Raw genomic sequence first — 14712 nt, 5'->3', positions numbered from 1 at the left:
GATCTATACATTACTTGGGTCAGTGATATAAGTAGGGCAAGATGTTTGGTCTTTGATGACTGACCTTTTTGTTCTGGGAATACCACTATGTTCAAACGAGGGACTGAGGAACTGACTGGGTGTGAGATTACAGGGCAGTTGTTCAATATTATTGATCCCAGACAGTGAACCAGGCTCTTAACTAAGCCGTCCCTCTGATTCCGTGCTCGTTGCGCGATGATGGCCACAGCATCCGAGAAATGACTCGGTGTGAGTGCATTCTTTCTGAGGCTAGTTCCTGTGAGCAGCCCATTGCATTTTTCATGAGAACTCATGACTTCTGTTATGCCTCTGAAAAGGCTCCTAATTTTTTTACCTCCTTCCTTTTTTCCCTTTTCTCAGAAAGGCACCTCCTCTCATCCCTGATATTGAATCCTTTTTATAGCATTGTTTCTTGTTTGAATGGAAGATTTCCATCACTATGGGCGTGTTTAGGCAACGTGGAAACATACTGGAATAGATTAGAGCTGAAGTCAAGTGAGACGATCACTTATTACCACTAGATGGCACTAAAGCAACACAATAGTAGACTAGGGCACCACAACTCGCACAAAAAAAAAAAAAATACTGCAGCTCAGGCAGAACTCTACTAGAAATAAAAATAATACCAAAAATAACAACAGAGTCCAAATGAAGTGACATCCCCTTCTGAAATAAACACTATTCACAGATGTCCGTTGTACTGCACGCATAGAGAATCAATAATTGATTACTCGAAACATAAACGGAATAAATAACTGAACTGTTCCCAAATTAAGACTTGTCCTTAAATTCCAGACTTGTAGGATCATCAGTGTTCGTACCACAGACTTGAGATGTACTTCGAGGCAGGATATTGCCAAAGTCATTATGTATGCGCAAGTCCGGTCTTTAGGACAAGGGTTTAGACTCCCTGCTATTGCTTCAATTGATGTTGAGACAAAACATCACAACACAACAAAAGTTTTGACTTCAGGCAAATCACTTCATACCAAAAATAACAACAGAGTCCAAATGAAGTGACATCCCCTTCTGAAATAAACACTATTCACAGATGTCCGTTGTACTGCACGCATAGAGAATCAATAATTGATTACTCGAAACATAAACGGAATAAATAACTGAACTGTTCCCAAATTAAGACTTGTCCTTAAATTCCAGACTTGTAGGATCATCAGTGTTCGTACCACAGACTTGAGATGTACTTCGAGGCAGGATATTGCCAAAGTCATTATGTATGCGCAAGTCCGGTCTTTAGGACAAGGGTTTAGACTCCCTGCTATTGCTTCAATTGATGTTGAGACAAAACATCACAACACAACAAAAGTTTTGACTTCAGGCAAATCACTTCATGGCCCCCCAAAAAAAAAAAAAAAAAAAAAAAAGTTCCTTCTTTTGAAACAAATGGTGTAATGGTACAAACACAGTTTGTAGATTGGTTTCATGCAGACAGGCATCCTACAGTTTGGGAAAAAAGCACAAACTCCAAAACCACAATGACGCCGCAAAATTTTACGACTGGATGCTGAAATATGGTCGTGTAGCAGAGGAGTCTTCTACTCTGGCTCTGAGGCAGGGGGTCTTCATGGGGCAGGACTGTAGCACGGTCAAAATGACTGGAACCAAATGTCAGATTGTCAGTCATAAGTAGGGCACAGGAGGGACAAGACTGGAACAGCCTGGAAGGCAGAGGCTGGCATCACAGCCAGTTACTAGTTACTCCTGTGGGCACTGCTAATGATGTCCCGGGGGATCGAGAGAGGAGAAGTCATCACAGGAAAGGGCTGAAGATTTGTATTTTTGCCCTCCCCTGACTTTGAGCCATGTCAGAGTTGGTCATTATTGCCACAGTCTGTAGAGGAATGCTAATGTGAACATCAAATTATGTTGAATTGTGAATGGACAATTCTCAATCTGGTCTCGCATGGGAGTAAAAGTCTCTCCCACGTCTGTCTGGTCCTCGAGAAGTCTATTGATCTTGCCTGTCTTCTGCAGATGGCTCAGTTCAGATCGATGGTGTTAAAGACCCACTCCGTGAACTTCTTGAGCTTGGCAGCGGAGCTTTGAGACTCTTCTTGCAGCCTCTGATTGTCCTCCCAAAGCCTCTTAATTTGTGCCTGCAGTTTCAATTTCTCTTCCCTCTCCTTTAGAACAAACAGGAAAAACAGAGTGAGAGAATGATAAATGTGAGGGTGAATACACTAACTTTAGATTTCGACAGAGCTTCTGTTTACAACAGAGTCACTAGGGTTGTAAAAGTCAAAGAGGTTCTCCTCACTTTCTTCAAGTCCTCCTGCAACATCTTCACCAAAGCGTCCAGCTGAGAAACCTTCCCACTGTAGCTTGAAGGCCCCTCACTAACAGAAGAACCGGAGTTAGGACAAAAAGGATGACGTGCAAGAAACTACTAATGGTGCTTTTCCACTGCGTGGTACGACTCGGCTCGGTACGTCTCAGTACGGCTCGCCCCATCAAGCTCTCGCTGGATCCGCTCCTCTGCTATCAACGAGACAACAAAACTTTTTGGTTGTTAAAAAAAAGGTGCGCTCGTTCAAAACAGTTGCGTTCGATGCTTCGTTGGCTGTGCTGATTTAAATCTAGCGGTTCTTTTGTGTTTGTGTCGCAAGTTCAGTGACGCAGGTAGTGACGATTCTCTCCGGCCAATCAGTGATCAGCAGAGTTTACACGTCACGTTTTGGTAACGGTATGGTTCACTTGGAACCCCAACCGAAGTGGTACTAAAAAAAGTACCAGGTACCAGGTACTGTACCTAGTGGAAAACCCCCCAAAAGTGAACCGTACCGAGCCGTACCGTGCCGTACCATGCAGTGGAAAAGCGCCATAAGAAAGCACATTCACACATAAAATAAGATTTACGCATTGGATGGTGGATGTACCTGGGGGAGAGTCTGGTGTGTAGCACTGGCTGCAGCTCTAGATGCTGAGGACTGAGCGAAGTCTCTCCTCTCTGACTGATGTCTTGAGAACTAAACATAAACCCTCTCTGCACTGAGAGGGGAATGGAAGAAGAGTGTGATGGAGTTGAGAGAGAGATGATGATGATGTGATGACAAGCAGAGCATTAATTTAACTGTGAAGGCAGCATTAGGCAAATGATAAAGCAGCACCTCGAGCTTAACAGACGCACATTCCAAGACATCATTTCACATCTGTCCATCAGTGCAAGTCCTCAGGGGACATTCCCATTAATATAACAGCAGTTCACTCATTATTCTAAATCCTAACATTTCAGCAAATCATGGTATGACAAAATGGACAAATCCTTAACCTCATAAGCCTAAATAACTGTAAAGTTTAAGACACATCAAGTTCTTGATCAGTAATGGGTGCTATGGCCACTTTTGGCTTTGTGATCTGTGATTAGACTCCCTTAAAACACTTTTCGCACTCTCATTCAGTTGTTTAATTTTACAGTCACAGGAGAATAAGACACATTCTTTTTATGAACATTCTCATCACAAGCACCATTCCCTCCAAAAGTTAATTTATGGGTGGTGTTTGATAATATTTTGTGCTGGTAATGACAGTGATGGCAATTTTTACATCTTTGGAATAAAATGGTCTATGCTTTTATCTTGCTAAAGCTAATTTTATGAATCGTAAGTTACATATTGTAGCTTTTAAAGGGATAGTTTACCCCAAAATTTTAATTCTGTCATTAATTACTCATCCTCATGTCGTTCCAAATGCATAAGACCTTTGTTCATCTTCAAAACACAAATTAAGATATTTTTTATGAAATCCGAGAGCTTTCTGACCCTGCATAGACAGCAACGCAACTGACATGTTCAAAGCCCAGAAAGGTAGTAAGGACATCTTTAAAATCAGTAGGTATCTGCCACCATTCACCATTCACAATACATCGTGGTACTTTCGTGGATGGCGGTGGAGACTGACCCGGAAGAGAAGAAATCTCTGAATAAAGTTATTTTGTTTTCTATGTGCAAAAAAAGTATTCTCGTAGCTTCATAGTATTATGGTTGGACCACTGATGTCACATAGACTGTTGTCCTTTACTATCTTTCTGGGCTTTGAAAGATAGGGCTTTTGGCGTGTCAGTTGCATTGCTGAAGGGTCAGAAAGCTCTCGGATTTCATCAAAAATATCTTAATTTGTGTTCCGAAGATTAAAGATGGTCTTACGGGTTTGGAACGACATGAGGGTGAGTAATTAATGACAGAATTTTCATTTTTGGGTGAACTATCCCTTTAACAATCAAACCCTGGCAGATAAAAGCGCTCATAGTTAAAGAAACACTTTTAATTTAACAAAAAGAACTCTCTCTCCTATAAAAGATGGACAGGTGGATTGTGCAAAGCTGTGATATAGCTAAACGATGAGAGATAAAGAGAAGAGAAATGGGCTCACTGCGCTGTGGTCTTCTGTCACCCTCGAAAGCATTGGCAACATCCACAAGGTGGGTCCAGTCCAGGCCACTGTCTGTGTCCGTGTCCGGGAGGGGCATGAGACCCAGTTCAGGAGGAGGTGGCCTCTGTCGCTCGTGCAGGTCTGCTAGAGAGGTGTCAGACGCTGAGAGGTCACCTAGCACAGCCAATGAGAAAACATGAGGTGGTGTGTGTGTGATTGTGCGCTTTAGCCCAGTTAAAGCTTGTGGAGTGTGGAACTTACACAACATAAAAGGCAAATCTAGGGGAGCACTAACTTTAATTAATGGAACTACATTGCAATGCATTTTCATAGCTTGCGGTACAGAGTAAAAAAGTAAAAAACTTCCCAGACAATGAAACATTTAGCTGAATTTTAGTTTTGAATTAGCATTTTGTCTAATTTATTCTCAAGAGTTTGTTTTGAGATCAAACTCAATTGGTGGAGCTCCTGCAGTCATGTCTCGGACCCCCTGTTGATGACTTCAGGCTTAAAAGATTTGTTCTATGATATTTTGCATTTTCAGGACATCTCTATAGATTGTGCTAGACTGTAACGGCACTCTCACCCAATCATGACAGGTTTTCTCACCATGCATCTTGATGCCCATTTTGTAGGAAGGTCTGCGCAGTGGGGCACCACGGGTGGTCGGAGATCGTGGAAGGGTAGAGCAGCTGAAGAGCACGTCGCTGGCCAGAGCCTGCTCTAGAACTGAATCTCCCAGAGATGGCAGCCGCTGACCCCGGTATATACTCTCATCTGACAGGGTGCGTTGCAGAGAACGCCGCCCTGAGCTTGCTGGACCTGAGGAGGACTGCAGGGAAGAGAATGGATGGATATATGATTGATGTCACTGACCCTCTGCTACCATTCACACCAAGAACAATAACTATAATGATAACTATGTTAGCATCCATGCCGATGTACAATAACATTCTGTTTATTCTAAACATGTGCTGTAGTTTTGTTTTCTGCTGCTCTAAATGCTTGAGCTCTTTAATGCATGGATTCTTATTGTGTGTGTGAGACGAGAGGGACGGGGCCGAGAGCCGCGGGAACGGAGCGAGGCCGGTGGAGTAAATGGCCAGGCCTGGTCCTCTCTCGTCCAACACTGTTGTATGTTTTTATATATAAACATATTTTTAATAAACCAATTTTTAATATTAACATTTTGAAAAAGTGGTTTAAATGAATAATTCAATGACTCACTCATAAATACTTCACTTGTTTCATTAATGGATGAATCAGTGTTTTTGAACAAATCTCTTGAATGAATGATTCAATGCCAAATACCTTTTTTAACAGTCACTTTAAGAGTTAATTAAGGTTGTTACAAAGAAACTATTTGTTGAAGTGTTCACAGGCTAGCCAAAGCTTTTCTGAGCCACTAACTGCTAACTAACATGTGTTGGTCTGAGGCTGACAGAAACTGTGAAAGACTGAAACATGTTTGTTTTTGTGCCGTTTATGGAAACGCTAGCAGCATGAATCTGGCATTGGAGGTAGTGAGCTTGCATTTCTCCCCCGCATCACTTCGGTTGGGTGGGACATACTGTCCAGTTGGTGTCACACTCAGTGCTGCACTGAGGTCAGGCATGTACATATGTTAAACAATAACATGACAACTCATCTCCTGGATGGCCACCTGATTTGTAACAGTTTGCCATTATGTATTGTAACAAAGTTCGTAGTCACGGGAAGAAGGAGGTGGGAACCGGCGAACAGTTAAATAAAACTTTAATAAAATAAACAAACACAAAATTAAAGTAAAGCGGCAGCCCCTCGCAGACGACTGCCGCACACAAAGCACAAAATAAAGTCCAGGCCTGGTCCTCTCTCGTCCAACACTATCGTCACTCCTCCTTTTATCCTTCCGGAGCTCCTCCGTGGGACTGAAGACCGGTGAGTGGCGCAGGTGTCGTGCATTAGCATTTACTTCACCAGCCTCGCTCCGTTCCCACGGCTCTCGGCTCCGCCCCTCTCATCACAGTGTGAGTGTCTTTCAATGTTATCGTTCATCAGCTGGAAAAAAAAATAATTTTTAAAGTGGTCCTTCTGTGCTGTTATTAGAGCTGCACGATTCTGGATAAATTGAGAATCACTATATTTTTTGTCTCAAATAGAGATTACGATTCTCCCATGATTCTGTACTAAACAAAATAATTTGTGACAAAATATTAATTACTGCAGTCTATTTAAATGTGTTTATATATATTTTATATATAATAACATTATTCATGTTAAATATTTCCCAAAGGTCTGCACGTTTGTGGCGAAACAATGTAATCGACACAAACGTTATTTGAAGCGCCAGTTACTTTCAGAAGGTATTTTGCTCTATATTGATCGCTACCATAGACATCAATGTTTGTATCCGAACTAAAAACATTTATTCCTGTATTTCTGTGATCATATGAATGACTGTATTACAGAAATAATACATTGTAGTTGTGTCAGTGGCAGATTTGAATGTTCAAGTATGATTTTTTCAAAGGTTTAACAGACACAGGCAAATCGTTGTCATTTAGAAATTAGATTGCATAGGTGTTTGAATTGAGATCGCGATTTTTTTTACGATTAATCGTGCAGCTCTAGCCGTTATCATTATAGTCGTGGTGTGGACTTGTTATTTTAAATTTAGAGTGATTTTTAAAATTATATCTTGTTACCTTTGTAATACCTTTAAAATTATGTCTTGTTACCTTCCTTGGTGTGAACAGGCCTTAATCCTCATTTTTGATAATTTAATTTTTCTGATAAAATGTACAATTAAAATGTGAAATAAAAAAATAAAACTTGTTTGTAGACTGCAAATTTGGCCAATATTGTAAATATCAATAAGACTACAAAATAGTAAGAATCAGAGTAAAAATAACAATAATAATCACCATCATTACTATATGATTATTTTACAGTAAAAAAAAAAAAAAAAGTATTAAAAAATTGATTTATACACGCTTGTTAAAAATTTGGTGAAACGTTTGGCATGTTAGGTTTTCAGATGCACATTATAAATAATGCAAACTCAAAGCAGTCCTTTCAATTTAATAAGTTATATCATGATTTAGATTTTTTTAATCGTTTAGCCCTAATACCAAGTGTAAACTTGAAGTTATTGGCCAACCTTACTAAAAAATGGAGCACACTGGTATAGTATTGTAGTTTTTTCAGTTGACGTACCTTGTCCTTGTGCTGCTTGGATGGGGGACTTTCTGGTGTGACCAGTTTCTTCAGATCCTCTTCCACTGTAGACTTGCACATGGCTTGAGGAGAGTGCAGATCCCTAAGAGAGGGCCTGGACTGAGAAGACCCGGGGTCTGATCCCTCACCCTGTGGTCTTCTAAAGAAAAAAAACAAAGATTTTGAAATAAAACATTAAATCTGTTAATTTTAAGCCAATAATTTCCATATTTACAGGATGAATATTGCACAGATTTAATTTAAATGTTATTACGCTTCTTCTCCAGAAGGGGGCAGTCATGTATTGGTAAAAAAATAAAATAAATACAAGCGCCACTGAGGAAAACAAAAGCTAAAATCTTTTTTTTGACAAAAAGATCACACATTTATTGCTACTGAAAAGGAAGATCAGAGAGAGCAAAAACAACTAGATCAAACTTAACAGTCTATAAAACAACTTGTGACAATTTGATCCAACAGGACTGTAGCTAGGTCCATGATTTATGAACTTGAACTTGTGACCGTTTCCCTGTGTGTATCTTTTCGAACATCTCCTTCACACCTTAATAATCCAGTCACACATCTTTCAGCCATCCATCATCCCCACAGCCGAGCTCCTTCACTTACTTGCGTGTGTCCCCAAAGTCCACAGAGTTGATGGTGCTGCCTGGTTTCCTCCAGCCGATCAGGTATTTGCTAGTGGCCCCTTGGCGCGGATAGAAACTCTTAGGGCCAGGTGACACCGAGCTCTGGGAGGAGGAGGAGGAGGAGGGGGAGGTGGCTGAGGAAGACTCTTCACGTGGGGAGCTGTGGCTGGAGCTCAGGACTGCAGGGCTGACAGAGTGGCGTGTGCTGAGGAAGAGCCAGATGAGGGAAAACATGTCTAGACTATCTCAGAAAATAAACTGCACACATACTTTATAGCATCATATTTGTCAAAATATTACAAGTACAAACATTTGATACAGTATATCAAAGAACTGCATGCAAAACTCATAGGAGTTCTGAGTATTTGCTAGGTTGTTGCTAAAAAAAAATCCCATGGCAAAAAGCATACCTAGAATAAGAGGCCATGTCACTCAGACTGTAGGAGCTGCCATCCCGGACCAGTAGATGGGTCGGTGGGCTTCGGGTAGTAGGCGGCCCATCTGCAGGGGACACTGGGGACTCAGCTGCAGGAAGGGACCTCTCAAGCACCCTCCGGCCCCCTTCTGTGGGGCTGTGCCAAGGTGAGGGGGCTCTTTCTCTGGCACCAGCAGCTCCCACAGCCAGCAGAGAGCTAGAACTGCCATGGGTGGGGCCGTATGATGTAGCATCGATGCCGCTGTCGGCTGAAGCGCCCTGCAGGTAGCCTCCACCACCCAAACCGTTCGGCTCCGAGTCTGGCTGGTCTGCTATCCCTCCACTGCCCAGATCATACCACTTGTCATCGCTGTGACCCCCACTAGACGTGGTGCTGGAGAGCGTATTACTGCTGGAGTGGGAGTACGGACCTTCAGACTGTAAGAAAAGGCCATGTATTCAGAAAGAGCTACACCAAAGCAAATTAGGTTGCCCATCACAATGCCAGAGCAGTATATAAGTCGACCAACAAAATGTGGCGCAACCAACATGCTCCAAAAAAAAAAAAAAAAACTCATGAATGTGTGCTTTTAATAATGACAAGGCAAGGTTGTAAAATGTGTTGTGCAGCTCCTCAAAAACTATGATATTTATCAATTCATGACATTTTGATAAATACATTTTACATGGAAAAATCTTTTTTATTAAAATAATGATTATCATGTAAAATCATGTTTTGAGGAAAAATATTTCATAACAAAAGTGTTTTATTTGCTGCTTACGCTACATTACATTTCAAAGTAATTAAAACGTTTTTTGAAAATGGCATAAATATGCTTTCAAAATCAACATGAATACAAAGAATACATTTACTCATATATTACTGTTCAAAAGTTTGAGGTCAGCAAGATTTTTTTTAAATGTTTTTTGCAAAAAGTCTGCATTTATTTGATCAAAAATACAGTAAAAACAGCATTTTGTAAAATATTACAATTTTAAAATAACAGATTTTTATTTAAATGAAAAATGTTATTTATTTCTGTGATGACAGCTGAATTTTCAGCAGCCATTACTGCAGTTTTCAGTGTCACATTCAGAAATCATTTTAATATGCTGATTGGTGCTCAAGAAACATTTCTTTATATTATCAGTTGATAAGTTGCACTTCCTAATCTTTTGTTGAAACATGAAAAGTCTTTTAACATGAAGTTCAATAGAACATTATTTATTTGAAATATAAATTCACAAATCTTTACATTTTATAATTTTTTTACTCATTTTTTATCAATTTAATGTTTCCTTGCAGAACAAAAGTATAACAAATTATTAAAAAAATATGTTTTCAGTATTATATAAATATATTTAAATATATTTCTAGTATAAATAACAAAAAAAAAAATCTTACTGATCCCAAACTTTTGAACAATAATGTATATATTATTGACCTTAGCTGCTAAGGTGCTCTGAATGGATTTCAGTCTTACAAGATTACTTTTAACTAACCTTCTGACTGACATATTTGCTTGGTGTTAACAAACTAATGTTTGAGGTATTGTATAGTGCACTTAAAGCTCCTTTAGTGAAGAGATACCACGCGGCATCATTTTTAAGAGCGGTTATATGCAGCAGTCGAGAACCTACCTGGCTGCCCTTCTTGGGTGAAAGGTGAATAACCTGTTCCTGTCTCTGGATGCGTGGGCCGCCTGAATAGGACGAGCTAGACTTAGTGACTGGAGCAACTACAGAACATAAGAGATAAGAATGCATTAGAAAACAGGACATTAGACGGTACTTAACAGAAAAAAACACTCTGGTGAATTCTGAAAATGAGGGCACAACAGCAGAGAGGAAACAGACACACTTGAGACTCATTTAGATGAGCAATGTCATAAACAAAACCTGAAGTACACATGCATGCGTGCACGCACACGTAATGCATACATGCACACATTATAGAACATAATTCCTTCAAAAAAAAAAAGAAAAGAGTTTGATTTCTAAGCAACCTAATTTGACCAATATAGCTAACACAGTCTGGGCTGATTTCATTACAGGATATTGAGTGTAAATGAAACTATTGTGTAACTGTTGGCCGTTACATAATGGCCAGCATAACAAAAATAGATGTTACGAGCAATTAAAGCACACAGACTTCATGAGGGTGAGGGGGTTGGATGGACAGGAAGCAGAGCGTCAGAAAAGATACAGACTTGAAATGATCCTAAAACATCAGACACTTTGTGCGTCACAGTTCACCCAGGCTGATTATACAGGCGAGTAGACTTCATTCTGGACACACATTTGTGAAAACATTAGGGGAAAACGTAATTTCTTTGTACAAGAATGAACCACTGCACTTTGTCAGAGGGGGGCAATTCCTTTCGAGCTTTATGAAAAGGCTTTCCTTCCCCTCTTGACACCCCACTTCCTGTCTCTACCTCCCTTCAGCGATTCAAAGCGGAGTTTTGTTTGTTTTTCAGAATAATAATACCTTGCAGTATCTCAGAACTCAAACTCAGTTTGTACAAACCACAATCTTTTAAGAAAAAAATCACTCTTTAATCAATGCAAATTCATTCCTGAATAAACAATTCTGTGCTAACATGCTTTAGAAAAATGGAGCATCGCTTCAGGAAAAGTATCCCAGAAGTTACTGGGAAAAGTATAAGCTCATGTCAATGAGCAACATAAAATGTCAGAAATCTGTCAAAAATTCCTAAAAGTAGCCCTTGTATGCCTCATGATTTTGTCACATGCTTTCCAGGCTTCCAGACATGGTCAACAGAACAGCAGAACAGATCTCAAAAAATGTTTTCATTGGCCTTCCTCCCTCTTCTCTTCCTTTTCCACCTTCTTAAATTTGTCTTCCTCTAATAAAAAATTCTGCATTATTTATTCATCAGTAGTTATTTTTATACATTCCTAAGATTATGGAAAATGTATATAGATAAATATCTATATAAAATATAAAACATTTCTTTTTTATTTTGTAATTTTCTTTGTGGTTCAAGAAGAACTTAAAGGGATAGTTCACCCAAAAATGAAAATTCTGTCATTAATTACTCACCCTCATATCGTTCCAAACCCATAAGATATTCGTTCATCTTTGGAACAGAAATTAACATATTTTTGAAGAAATCCGAGAGCTTTCTGAACCTGCATAGACAGCAACGCAACTGACACGTTCAATGCCCAAAAAGGTAGTAAAGACAACGGTAAAACAGTCCATGTGACATCAGTGGTTCAATCATAATTTTATAAAGCTACGAGAATACTTGTATTTTCTTTGTGCACAAAAAGTATTCTCATAGCTTCATAACATTTAAGTTTGAACCACCGATGTCACATGGACTATTTTAAGGACGTTCTTATGACCTTTTTTGGCATTGAACGTGTCGGTTGCATTGCTGTCTATGCAGGTTTAGAAAGCTCTCAGATTTCTTATCTTAAAGGGGTGGTTTACTGGTTTTTTTCTAGGCTTGATTGTGTTTATGGGGTGCAGTCTAACATGTGTTAATGCTTCGTTAAAAAAAAAAAACGCATTATTTTTCACATAATTTACCTTTATTCCACACCGCTCTGTCCCTTCTCTGAGAAACGGGCTGATCTTTTCCTGATTTTATGAAGTCCGGCCCTCAGAAATAGGCGATGGGATCTGATTGGTTAGCTGGCCAAGTGTGTTGTGATTGGCTAAACCGCCTCTAGAGCGCGTTTAAACATCCCGCCCCTCACCTCAGCGCATGTGCTCCGGTTGTATTGTAAACAACGGTGCACCTCTAGTTTTCTCTTCCTCTTCTCTAAGCAGCGCAGCATGGCCTCGCCCCTTTTGCTGCCTTTTCCCGAGGGCGGGGGTTTTTCTGGGTTTGTGATGTCACGAACCCGGGAAGTAACTCACTGTAGTCCCTACAAGCCGATTTTTTAGGCATTAAACTGCCAGAATTTTAAAAGAGGATATCTCCGTTTGCATTGAACTTTCAGCTTAGTAACTTTGCAGATATTGTTTATGCTCAAACAGCAACATTACACACTAACTAACGTTAAAAAAGTGAAATCGCAATGAACCACCCCTTTAATTTGTGTTCCGAAAGTCTTACGGGTTTGGAACGACATGAGGATGAGTAATTAATGACAATTTTCATTTTTGGGTGAACTATCCCTTTAAGGTTCTTGAGGTTCAAAGCCAAACCATAAGACAAAACCGACATAGGTCAGCATTTGCCAACTGACCTCTCATGCTCCGAACAGTCGACTGCAATCATGAGAGCGGCGTATAATTCTAGGCTGCGGTAACATTTACAGCACGTAGTTGACTGGGCCGAACGGCTCAGATGTGTTTTGCGTGGGCCGGACCCTGCTATTATCGTCCGGGTCACATAGCGGAGCTAAGAGGGGTCAAAATGTGGAGGTCGGACGCTTGACCACAACAGTCAGAGAAGCTGAAAACAGTAAGATTGGTTTCGGAGAAATATACAAAAGAGGGGACATAAACAGAGACAGAAAGTGAGAGACAGACACAGTGGAGGCAACAAGACTGCCTGCAAGTCCTGCAGTCTTACAAAAAAAAAAAAAAAACGGGAATATTCCTGTCAAAAACAGGAGACATGTGGAGAAGCAGAGGAATGGAGAGAGGAAGAGAAACAAGAAAAATACGCAGAAAGGGGGTGGCAGTGTGAGTCACAGCACACTTGGACCTTGAAGAGTGAGAGGAGAGGAGGGGGGGTGCTAGAGGCACACAAAGCGCTGCTTACACAACCGTACCAGCAGGAAAGAGGAGGTATTTCTGTCTTCGCTTGAACCCATACACAGCCTGCTGTTCAGAGACACCGTTTATGTTTGCTGCCTTTCACTGGACACAACTTACTTTCAAAGGCTATGCTTGATCTATCGAGTGCTCTAAGGTTGACCACGGTAATACAAGAGACAGATATTCAGGGGGAGGGAAGGATCAGATGATCTGCTGTGTGATAGAAGGGCGAGAAGACTGAATGGAGCCGACCTGCTGTCAAAAACAAGAGTGGCCCAAAAAGAGGAAGCCGTCAAGGCCAGGTGGAAATATGGGATAACGAAACCACATAGCTTACAGCAAGGCAACAAGGACCCTCAGATGATACGTTCCAGTGCATTGGTTTTCATGCTAGCATGTTTTAAAGAGTAATGTGTTTGCCCAAGTTCTTGGGTTAAAGCAATGAGTCACTTTCACTGTTTTCTAATGAAAGCACTTGAGAAGAAAGACCAGGTTTTTACATATCTTGAAGTGAATTTGAGTGGCGCTTGCCTGCGTGGCCGCCACTATGCTAAGGTGTCGTGGGTGGCTGCTTGGACATTGCTATGCGGTTGCTAAGGTGTTCTGAGTGGTTACTTACAGGCTCAAGTCAAAAGAGTCTGCCCTCAAGTCTCTTTGACATTCTGATCCTCAGATCCTTCCAACAATGCAAGTATATGGGATTTTATCATTGACTAGGTAAAGTAAGCCTGGGCTCTTCGAAAAAGTTAACATTATGATTTGAGGAACAATGTCTGTAGCATCAGTGTTGTTATTGTTAACTAAAACTAAAACTACTAAAAATCGTTTTCAGAATTTTGAATGAAGTTGAAATAAAAAGACTATAAAAAATAAATATTAAATATTTCATATAAACTAATAAACTAACTAGGGCTGTCACGATTATGAAATTTGGCTGACGATTGTCTAAAAATAGTCACGGTTATTGCGATTAATTGTCTGTTTTAGGGCTTTGATGATTATGCCGATTATCACGATTAATTGTCTGTTTTTATGGCTTTCATTATATAATTGATTAATTTAAGGGTTCCGTAAATAATTATGCTGTTATCTTTTAATCTTTTTGAACTCCACTACAGAATATTAATACTGTTTTTGTGGAACTAATGGTCACTCTTTTAAACCCTTTGTTAAACGCAATCAACTAAATACTTCTTTATTACAGAGAAAAACTAAATTTGAATAAAAATATATGAAAAGCTATGAAATTAAACTAGCTGACTGTATAATTTAGCAGCAAAAACAATATCTTGAAAAAAAAA

General features: G+C 40.0%; 1 protein-coding gene across 1 annotated transcript in view; it reads right to left on the bottom strand.

Annotated features, from left to right (window-relative positions):
• Nucleotides 1-1030: 1030 nt before the first annotated feature.
• The window catches only part of LOC107659170 (signal-induced proliferation-associated 1-like protein 1), a 35037-nt gene continuing 21355 nt past the window's right edge, over nucleotides 1031-14712 (bottom strand). The window contains exons 13-21 of the mRNA XM_016448010.1: nucleotides 10309-10406; nucleotides 8663-9105; nucleotides 8233-8457; nucleotides 7606-7765; nucleotides 5017-5239; nucleotides 4408-4581; nucleotides 2916-3027; nucleotides 2297-2375; nucleotides 1031-2162 (exon numbers count right to left, since the gene is read on the bottom strand). Coding sequence (XP_016303496.1) covers nucleotides 2019-2162; nucleotides 2297-2375; nucleotides 2916-3027; nucleotides 4408-4581; nucleotides 5017-5239; nucleotides 7606-7765; nucleotides 8233-8457; nucleotides 8663-9105; nucleotides 10309-10406 — 1658 coding nt within the window. The 3' untranslated portion in view covers nucleotides 1031-2018. The remainder of the gene's footprint in view (nucleotides 2163-2296; nucleotides 2376-2915; nucleotides 3028-4407; nucleotides 4582-5016; nucleotides 5240-7605; nucleotides 7766-8232; nucleotides 8458-8662; nucleotides 9106-10308; nucleotides 10407-14712) is intronic.

The sequence above is a fragment of the Sinocyclocheilus anshuiensis genome, unplaced genomic scaffold (genome assembly GCF_001515605.1).
Source record: "Sinocyclocheilus anshuiensis isolate Anshui unplaced genomic scaffold, SAMN03320099.WGS_v1.1 scaffold423, whole genome shotgun sequence".
Classification (NCBI taxonomy): Eukaryota; Metazoa; Chordata; class Actinopteri; order Cypriniformes; family Cyprinidae; genus Sinocyclocheilus; species Sinocyclocheilus anshuiensis.
This window is presented reverse-complemented; position numbering and strand designations above follow the sequence as displayed.